This window comes from Balaenoptera acutorostrata, chromosome X (genome assembly GCF_949987535.1).
Source record: "Balaenoptera acutorostrata chromosome X, mBalAcu1.1, whole genome shotgun sequence".
Classification (NCBI taxonomy): domain Eukaryota; kingdom Metazoa; phylum Chordata; class Mammalia; order Artiodactyla; family Balaenopteridae; genus Balaenoptera; species Balaenoptera acutorostrata.
The window spans coordinates 12725877-12736266 of record NC_080085.1 but is presented as its reverse complement, the minus strand read 5'-3'; the positions used below and the strand labels follow the sequence as shown (position 1 = coordinate 12736266).

General features: G+C 44.9%; 1 protein-coding gene across 6 annotated transcripts in view; it reads left to right on the top strand.

The window, feature by feature from the left end:
• Positions 1 to 5335: 5335 nt before the first annotated feature.
• The window catches only part of PIR (pirin), a 103857-nt gene continuing 98802 nt past the window's right edge, over positions 5336 to 10390 (top strand). For 2 of the 6 annotated variants that reach the window (XM_007174236.2, XM_057538230.1), the window contains exons 1-2: positions 5336 to 5634; positions 6963 to 7093. In XM_007174236.2, coding sequence (XP_007174298.2) covers positions 6998 to 7093 — 96 coding nt within the window. In that variant the 5' untranslated portion in view covers positions 5336 to 5634; positions 6963 to 6997. The remainder of the gene's footprint in view (positions 5635 to 6962; positions 7094 to 10390) is intronic. The other 4 variants (XM_057538231.1, XM_057538232.1, XM_007174237.2 and 1 more) reach the window with 4 other exon arrangements.

Genomic DNA, 10390 nt, shown 5'->3' with positions numbered 1-10390 from the left:
ATCTTCTTTATCCATTCATCTGTCGATGGACACTTAGGTTGCTTCCATATCCTGGCTATTGTAAATAGTGCTGCAGTTAACACTGTGGTGCATGACCCTTTTTGAATTATGGTTTTCTCTAGGTATATGCCCAGTCGTGGGATTGCTGGGTCGTATGGTAGTTCTATTTTTAGTATTTTAAGGAGCCTCCATACTGTTCTCCATAGTGGCTGTATCAATTTACATTCCCACCAACAGTGCAAGAGGGTTCCCTTTTCTCCACACCCTCTCCAGCATTTATTGTTTGTAGATTTTTTGATGATGGCCATTCTGACTGGTGTGAGATGATACCTCATTGTAGTTTTGATTTGCATTTCTCTAATGATTAGTGATGTTGAGCATCCTTTCATGTGTTTGTTGACAATCTGTATATCTTCTTTGGAGAAATGTCTATTTAGGTCTTCTGCCCATTTTTGGATTGGGTTGTTTGTTTTTTTGAAATTGAGCTGCATGAGCTGCTTGTAAATTTTGGAGGTTAATCCTTTGTCAGTTGCTTCATTTGCAAATATTTTCTCCCATTCTGAGGGTTGTCTTTTCATCTTGTTTATGTTTTCCTTTGCTGTGCAAAAGCTTTTCAGTTTCATTAGGTCCCATTTGTTTATTTTTGTTTTTATTTCCATTTCTCTAGGAGGTGGGTCAAAAAGGATCTTGCTGTGATTTGTGTCATAGAGTGTTCTGCCTATTTCCTCTAAGAGTTTTATAGTGCCTGGCCTTACATTTAGGTCTTTAATCCATTTTGAGTTTATTTTTGTGTATGGTGTTAGGTAGTGTTCTAATTTCATTCTTTTACATGTAGCTGTCCAGTTTTCCCAGCACCACTTATTGAAGAGGCTGTCTTTTCTCCATTGTATGTTCTTGCCTCCTTTGTCATAAATTAGGTGCCCATATGTGCATGGGTTTATCTCTGGGCTTTCTATCCTGTACCATTGATCTATATTTCTGTTTTTGTGCCAGTACCATACTGTCTTGATTACTGTAGCTCTGTAGTATAGTCTGAAGTCAAGGAACCTGACTCCTCCAGCTACGTTTTTCTTTCTCAAGATTGCTTTGGCTATTCAGGGTCTTCTGTGTTTCCATACAAATTGTGAAATTTTTTGTTCTAGTTCTGTGAAAAATGCCTTTGGTAGTTTGATAGGGATTGCACTGAATCTGTAGATTGCTTTGGGTAGTATAGTCATTTTCACAATGTTGATTCTTCCAATCCAAGAACATGGTATATCTCTCCGCTTGTATCATCTTTAATTTCTTTCATCAGTGTCTTATAGTTTTCTGCATACAGGTGTTTTGTCTCCTTAGGTAGGTTTATTCCTAGGTATTTTATTCTTTTTGTTGCAGTGGTAAATGGGAGTGTTTCCTTAATTTCTCTTTCAGATTTTTCATCATTAGTATATAGGAATGCAAGAGATTTCTGTGCATTAATTTTGTATCCTGCTACTTTACCAAATTCACTGATTAGCTCTAGTACTTTTCTGGTAGCATCTTTAGGATTCTCTATGTATAGTATCATGTCATCTGCAAACAGTGACAGCTTTACTTCTTGTTTTCCAATTTAGATTCCTTTTATTTCTTTTTCTTCTCTGATTGCTGTGGCTAAAACTTCCAAAACTATGTTGAATAATAGTGGTCAGAGTGGACCACCTTGTCTTCTTCCTGATCTTAGAGGAAATGGTTTCAGTTTTTCACCATTAAGAGCGATGCTGGCTGTGGGTTTGTCATATAGGCCTTTATTATGTTGAGATAAGTTCCCTCTATGCCTACTTTCTGCAGGGTTTTTTTTATCATAAATAGGTGTTGAATTTTGTCGAAAGCCTTTTCTGCATCTATTGAGATGATCATATGGTTTTTCTCCTTCAATTTGTTAATGTGGTTTATCACATTGATTGATTTGCATATATTAAGGAATCCTTGCATTTCTGGGATAAACCCCACTTGATCATGGTGTATGATCCTTTTAATGTGCTGTTGGATTCTGTTTGCTAGTATTTTGTTGAGGATTTTCTCATCTATGTTCATCAGTGATATTGGCCTGTAGTTTTCTTTCTTTGTGACATCTTTGTCTGGTATTGGTATCAGGGTGATGGTGGCCTCCTAGAATGAGTTTGGGAGTGTTCCTCCCTCTGCTATATTTTGGAAGAGTTTGAGAAGGATAGGTGTTAGCTCTTCTCTAAATGTTTGATAGAATTCTCCTGTGAAGCCATCTGGTCCTGGGCTTTTGTTTGTTGGAAGATTTTTAATCACAGTTTCAATTTCAGTGCTTGTGATTGGTCTGTTTATATTTTCTATTTCTTCCTGGTGCAGTTTCGGAAGGTTGTGGTTTTCTAAGAATTTGTCCATTTCTTCCAAGTTGTCCATTTTATTGTCATATAGTTGCTTGTGGTAATCGCTCATGATCCTTTGTATTTCTGCAGTGTCAGTTGTTACTTCTCCTTTTTCATTTCTAATACTATTGATTTGAGTCTTCTCCCTTTTTTTCTTGATGAGTCTGGCTAATGGTTTATCAATTTTGTTTATGTTCTCAAAGTAAAAGAGTAAATATTTGTAAGAGTTTTTTTTTTAGGCCAAAGAGCTTTGAAAATCCATCTCATCTGTTTTCTTGCATAAAAGCATATTTTCCAGTTATCTATTATCATGAAACAAATGACCTGGAAACTGAGTGGCTTGAAATAACCATGTTTATCTGCTCACAAGTATGTGGGTCTGGAAGTTGGGAAGCACACAGTTGGGTGTTCATGTCTTAGCCACGTGGCGTCAGCTGGGGCAGCTGGGCCTGGAAGAGCCACTTCCCAGATGGCTTGTTTGTCTGTATGTCTGGTGCCACAGTGTCCTTGGCCTCTGTCTCCTTCCTCACGTGGCGTTTCTTCCTGCAGGACCTCTCCTCCACATGGCGTGGGCTTCGCCCAGAAAGCTGGTCTCAGAGTCCTCACTCTTCCTACCTGGCAGCTGGCTTCCCAAAGGCAGGAAGCAGAAGCTGGCAGGCCATTTCAGAGCCACGCCCAGAAGTGGCAGACTGCCCCTTCCACCGTATTCCATCGGTCAGAGCAGCCAAAGGCCCTGCCTAGACTTAAGAGGAAGAGAAGTAAACTCCACTTGTGATGGGGGGAGTGTCAAGGTCACATTGAAGAAGAAGACAAGTGTATATGGGAGATACTGTCGGAGCCATCTTAGGAAAATAGAATCTTCCAAAGGAAGAGAAACGATGACTCTGGTCAACAGTGTGTAGTCGTGATGACTGCCAAGTCAAACTTCTCACCCAGACTTGAGGGAACAGACAGGCAACGCTTCCTAGAGGGAGTGATGTGGAAACTGAGAGCTGAAAGATGAATGGCAATAGGCCAGATCAAGGAGAAAGAAAGTTCCAGGCAGAGGCACAGCAAGCTGACAAGAGAGTGAATGCACATTCGAGAGCCTAAAGAAGTTGAGCATAATGGAAGGAGGGGCTGCTGTGTGTGTGTGTGTGTCCATCCTCGCGCAAGTGTCAGCATGCTGAGGGCGAGGCTGGGTTAAAGACATCACAGCTCCTTCTCTTGAGGGCAGTGAAGGTTTTAGGCTGTTACTCCATTTCCCTGTGACGTGGAGAATGGCTTGGCTATCAGAGAAGATGGATGGTGGCAGTCAAAATGGGAAGCACTGGATATATTGCTACTTAAGAGATAATAGGAGCAGAATCCACAAGATTTCAAGGTGGAATAGTGATAGCTTGAGTTTCAGTCTCAGGCAATTGGCTAAACATTGAACTTTTTGGTAGGGAAGGCAGAAGAAGTATTTACCAAGTTCTGCCGAGTGCCAGACAGAGCCCACGCTTCTATTTTCTTTGGAGACAGCTACAGTCGTAAGTAGAATGATGATGAGCAACAATATTATTTCATGGCACTTTTAATGTTCACGTGTATTATCTCATTAGCTTTTTAAAAACAATTTATTTAATTAATTTATTTATTTTTGGCCGCATTGGGTCTTTGTTGCTGTGCGCGGGCTTTCTCTATTTGCGGCAAGCGGGGGCTACTCTTCGTTGCGGTGCGCAGGCTTCTCACTGCGGTGGCTTCTCTTGTTGTGGAGCTCAGGCTCTAGGTGCGTGGGTCAGTAGTTGTGGCTCGCCGGCTCTAGAGCGCAGGCTCAGCAGTTGTGGCGCACGGACTTAGTTGCTCCGCGGCATGTGGGATTTTCCTGGACCAGGGCTCGAACCCGTGTCCCCTGCATTGGCGGGCGGATTCTTAACCACTGCGCCACCAGGGGGGCCTTCTCATTTAGCTTTGACTCATCGAAGTAAAGTGGGAAGGGGGGACTTGAGCCCCACTGACATATAAGGCATCAGGGGGAAAGTCCTTCTTCCTCTACGGACTGTTGTCTTAAAGCAGGGGTCTGCAAACTAGGCCTGCAGCCAAGTCTGGCCCACTACCTCGTTTTTTTAGAGCCTGCAAGCTAACAGTGGTTTTTACACTTGTAAGTACTTGAACTAAAAAACCAAAAGGAGAATAACACTTCATGACAAGTGAAAATTACATGAAATTCAAATGTCAGTAGCCATAATTAAAGTTTTATTGAAACACAGCCACACCCATTTATTTACCTGTTGTCTCTGGCTGTTCTGTTGCTACAAAGGCCAACTGGCTTGGTAGCCACAGAGAACACGTGCAAAATCGAAAACATTTACTATTCAGCACTTTCTTTCCTTCTTCAAAACCAGGCAGTGAGCTTTCTGGTGTTTACAGAACAGAAACCCGCGGAGGCTTCTGCAACTCCGCACTCCCCTGGGCACACTCTCCAATTCCCTCACCCCTTTGCAAGGAGAGAGCAGCAAGCAACTTATTTATGTAACCAACAGTTGTGTAATGCTTAGCACCTGCCCAGCTCATTTCATTCTCATCATAGCCCCATCAGGTTGTATTGTATTATCACCATGCCCATTTTACAATGGAGGAACCGGAGGCACAGAGAGGCTGAGCCACCTGCCCAAGGTCACACAGCTAGAAGTGGTGGAGGCAGGATTCAAACCCATGCCGCCGAGCTCCTCGGATTGCGTGATCAGCGGACTCCAGGTAGAGACAGGTGTCCTAGAAGGTCCAGTTGGGACCTTCGCCCTGAACAGAACACCTGCCAGGTCCAACTCCCGCTCCCAGGGCCCAGCGCGCAGCTCTAGGGGGCGGGGGGGGGGAGGGGCATCGAGGGCAGGCGGGGGCGGGGGAGCGGCGGGGGGCGGAGCGAGAGGATCCGCGCGGCGGCGGACTGTCAATCAAGGAGTATCGCCCCCGCCCAGGGCCCCAGAGACCCACACACTCCCGCCTCCCGCCTCCCTGCGGCCGCCGGCAGCGAAGTGCTGAGTCACGGTGAGGCAGCTGCGCGGCGCCCTTCGAGCCCACCTTCCCCACGCTTCCCCCGCCGCACGGGCTGCAGCAGCCGCCCTCACCGGGCGGGACTACAGGGCGCCTGCAGGGCCGGGCGGGTGCCGACGATCAGTTAGCAGGACCCCGCCCTCTCTGGCCCGCCTCAGACTCCCAGGGGAATCTCCTAGGCAGATGGCCAGAGATGCTTAAATAGTCCTCTGCAGTGGGGTGCAAGTGGCAGACAACTTTTCTTTCTGCAGACCACTGCGATCTGGTAAGTACCTCATCAGTGGTTCACGTGCATAGAATTTAATTGTAGGAGTCTGGAAAGACCCAGAAATAGTCCAAATTGGGGGGGGGGGCGGGGCGTAAAATATCAATACTTTCAAGATGCTTGTAGGTAGGTGATGACAGTTCTGTACAGCGTGGAGGATTGAGCTCATTTCAGGTGCCCCACGGCCCAGCACCCAATAAATATTTATTGATTGCCTGCCTCGGGGAGGGCACATTTAGAGTGAGCCTTGCTTGACTTCCTGGAGGGCTTTGCCGCGCACAGCGCTCAGAGTAGCGGCAGCTCACGTTCTTAGGGCGCTGACTACACTCCTTTGCGGTAGGCAGTCTTATTACTCCTATTTCGCAGGTGGAAGAACTGAGGAACAGAGAGGTTTAGCAATTGGCCTCAGGTCACACAGCTGGTACGTTGGTGAACTTGGGCTGCAGACCCAGGCTGTGTGGCTCCAGAGTATGCTTCTCGCTGAAGCATCTCTCTCGGTTTGAGTGGGAATCTTTGAAGGAAAGGATTATACCTTTGAAGAAGAGCGTTAGGAGTTGCGGGTATTGTATGCAAGCATTTGAAGTGGAAAGGGGATTGATTATACTTGTTTCGTGATATGCCGTTGAGTAGGCTTTCGACCCACAAAGAGGAAACACTTTTGGATTGGGGCTGTGGTTGGGTGCCGAAATACGGAAAGCACTGTCAAGGGCACCTCCTCCATGAGTTTCCTGTGCTCTACTTCACGTGAAAGCTCCAAGATTTCTTGCTACTTAAGTTGACCCTGAGCTTCAGGGATAGATGGGTCTTTGAATCTGATGACCCTCAAAGATCCCTTTCAGTGTCAAGGTCTTTGGCATGTTCAGGTGAGAGTCCCAGACCTCTTGGTTTTTCTCCGTGTCGCCACACAGATCTCTCTCAGCTCATGGTAGCACCTTCATCATGGGGCAGCGCGGGGTAGGGGGGAGGTCGAGGGATTTCAATCATGTAAAGCAGATAAAGTGCGCATTAGAGGTCCTTAGTGAATGCCCAACGGAGCTGTTATTACTAACCCTTGTCAAAGGTGGTCGTAGGACTACACCCGATAAACATTGTAAATCATTAGTAGGGTGCTGGGAACCTAGTTAGTACTCCCACGCGTTCACCATCGTTATGGTTGATTTAAAGCATCTAGCCCAGGTCTTGTGCAGAGTAAGCAATTTAAAAATTGTAGCTGTTAATACTTGGGGCAGGTGTGAATTTCCTATCCTATATTTTATAGTCCTTGAGTGGCCCCTCCTTGATGATTTCTGTGTTTTGTTGTTCCTCCTCTTGCCCTCCGTCCTCTACAGCTCAGCCTCAGAACACTCTCTTTTTAGCCTTGGACATGGCGTGGTCCAAAAAGGTTACCCTCTCACTACTCAGCCGGGAGCAGTCGGAAGGGGTTGGAGCGCGGGTCCGCAGAAGCATTGGCAGACCTGAGGTACGCTGGCTGGTTGGGTGGCTGTTTCCTGCTTTTTTGCAGAAAGGACTGGTGGGACCCTGAGGATACACTTGGGAAGAGAGGGCGTGAGACAATCGTGAGCTGCCCTGTGGGGTGCCTTAGGAACCAACTCTAAACTTAGCAGTTGGGGTCCTCCCCAGAGCAGCCCCAGTCTCAAGGGGGTTTCTGTAATATAGATCCAGTGGTCCTGAGCTGAAACATCTGTGCCCCTCTCTGCAGACCCACGTCCCATCCTGGGTTTATCTGTCAGCCTCTGTGTGCACATCACCAGACACACCCACCTGATACCCCCGGGTTTACATGCCCACGGGTCAAAGCACCAAGGAGAGACACTGAGACCCCATCCCAAATTCCCAGGAGAGAGAATCCGACTGGCTCGGCTTGGGTCAGGTCTCTACCCTGTACCAGTCAGCCATTGCCAGGGATCTGAATTCTTAGAGAGACCCCTGAGACCCAACTTTACGGACCTCTTGGTGGGAGGTAAGTGGGGGCTTCCCTCAGAGAAGGTGACTGTAGGTGAGGCAGACATCTTTCCACATTAGAGAGCAGTTTTATTTGAAAATTATGGGAGACATGGGACTTGCGGAAAAGAAAATCTTATACGCGTAGAAAGGCCATCAAATGGCGGTTATAGTCCGAGGAATACAGAGCCCAGCACCAGATTCCAAAAACAGATTTCTTTCTATTGAGGTATAATCGACATATAACATTAGTTTCAGGTGTACAACACAATGATTCAGTATTTGTATATATTGCAAAGTGATCACAAGTCTAGTTAACTTTTGTCATCATACATAATTATTTTTATCGTGATGAGAACTTTTAAGATCTACTCTCTTAGCAACTTTCAAATATGCAGTACAGTGTTAACTATAGTCACCATGCTGTACATTCCATCCTCATGACTCATTTATTTTGTAAGTTAAAGTTTGTACCTTTTGACCCCCTTCATCCATTTTGCTCACCCCACCCCCACGTCTGGCAACCACCAATCTGTTCTCTGTATCTGTGAGCTTGTTTGTTTTTAGTTTCCACATATAAGTGAGATCATACAGTATTTGTGTTTCCTTCTCTGACTTATTTCATTCAGCAGAATGCCCTCAAGGTCCATCCATGTTGTTGCAAACAGCAAGATTTCATTCTTTTTTGTAGTCGAATAATATTCCGTTGTATATTTACACCACGTTTTCTTTATCCATTCATCTGTCGGTGGACACCTAGGTTGTTTCTATGTCTTGATTATTGTAAATGATGCTGCAATGAACATGGGGGTGCATACAGCTTGTCAAGTTAGTGTTTTCGTTTTCTTTGGATAAATACCCAGAAGTGGAATTGCTGGATCGTATGGTAGTTATACTTTTAATATTTTGAGGAACTTCCATACTGTTTTCTATAGTGGCTGCACCAATTTACATTCCCACCAACAGTGCACGAGGGTTCCCTTTTCTCCACACGCTCACCAACACTGTCATTTCTTGTCTTTTTGATAATAGCCTTCCTAATACATGTGAGGTGATATCTCAGTGTGGTTTTGATTTGCATTTCCCTAATTAGTGATGCTGAACTCATCTTCCAAAAAATATTTTTGAATAAAGGAAGAAGTATATTAGGGAAATGGATTCTTTTTGAAAAGTGAGGCTGGTTTGTTCCTCTTTTTTTTATTTATTTATTTATTTATTTATTTATTTATGGCTGTGTTGGGTCTTTGTTTCTGTGCGAGGGCTTTCTCTAGTTGTGGCGAGCGGGGGGCCACTCTTCATCGCGGTGCACGGGCCTCTCACTATCGCGGCCTCTCTTGTTGCGGAGCACAGGCTCCAGATGCGCAGGCTCAGTAATTGTGGCTCACGGGCTTGGTTGCTCCGCGGCATGTGGGATCTTCCCAGACCAGGGCTCGAACCCGTGTCCCCTGCATTGGCAGGCAGATTCTCAACCACTGCGCCACCAGGGAAGCCCTGTTCCTCTTCTTAAATTCTGCTCTGATATTCTCATACTCTTCCCACCATTAAGTTCCTATTCATCTGAGAACGTCTCTTGAGGTCTGTCAAACATTGTTTTTCGAAGGGACACACGCAAACAGGATTATTCTAAGGGCTAAATGCACAGTGGATGTTGGGAAGATGCAGATGGGCGCGGTGTCATTTTGTACTAGGCCACATCGCCAACAGGGGAATTGGAATACCCGTCAGTAAACCCATTATTGTATGTTGAGGGTAGCTAATACTTTAATTACTCAATCTGTCAGAAACACATCTGTTGAGGAGTTCTCAATTTTTCTGGTCTTGTGAACCCCTTTGGAGGTCTGCTGAAAACCATCAGTTCATTCTCAGAATAATGTTTTATCCATTCCTTCTCAGAAAAATGTTTTTTACTTTTATTTATTTATTTAAAAATACATCTTTATTGGAGTATAATTGCTTCACAACACTGTGTTAGTTTCTGTTGCACAACAAAGCGAATCAGCCATATGCATACACATGTCCCCTCCCTCTTGAGCCTCCCTCCCATCCTCCCTATCCCACCCCTCTAGGTCATCGCAAAGCACTGAGCCGATCTCCCTGTGCTATGCTGCTGCTTCCCACCAGCCAACTATTTTATATTCGGTAGTGTATATACGTCGATGCTACTCTCACTTCACCCCAGCTTCGCCTTCCCACCCATGTCATCAAGTCCATTCTCTATGTCTACCTCTTTATTCCTGCCCTGCAACTAGGTTCATCAGTACCATTTTTTTCATTTTTTAGATTCCATATATATGTGTTAGCATACGGTATTTGTTTTGCTGATTTACTTCACTCTGTATGACAGACTCTAGGTCCATCCACCTCACTACAAATAACTCAGTTTCATTTCTTTTAATGGTTGAGTAATATTCCACTGTATATATGTGCCACATCTTCTTTATCCATTCATCTGTCGATGGACATTTAGGTTGCTTCCATGTCCTGGCTATTGTAAATGGAGCTGCAATGAACATTGTGGTGCATGACTCTTTTTGAATTATGGTTTTCTCAGGGTATATGCCCAGTAGTGGGATTGCTGGGTCGTATGGTAGTTCTATTTTTAGTTTTCTAAGGAACCTCCATACTGTTTTCCATAGTGGTTGTATCAATTTACATTCCCACCAACAGTGTAGGAGGGTTCCCTTTTCTCCACACCCTTTCCAGCATTTATTGTTTCTAGCTTTTTTGATAATGGCCATTCTGACCTGCGTGAGGTGATACCTCATTGTAGTTTTGATTTGCATTTCTCTAAAAATTAGTGATGATGAGCAAGCAT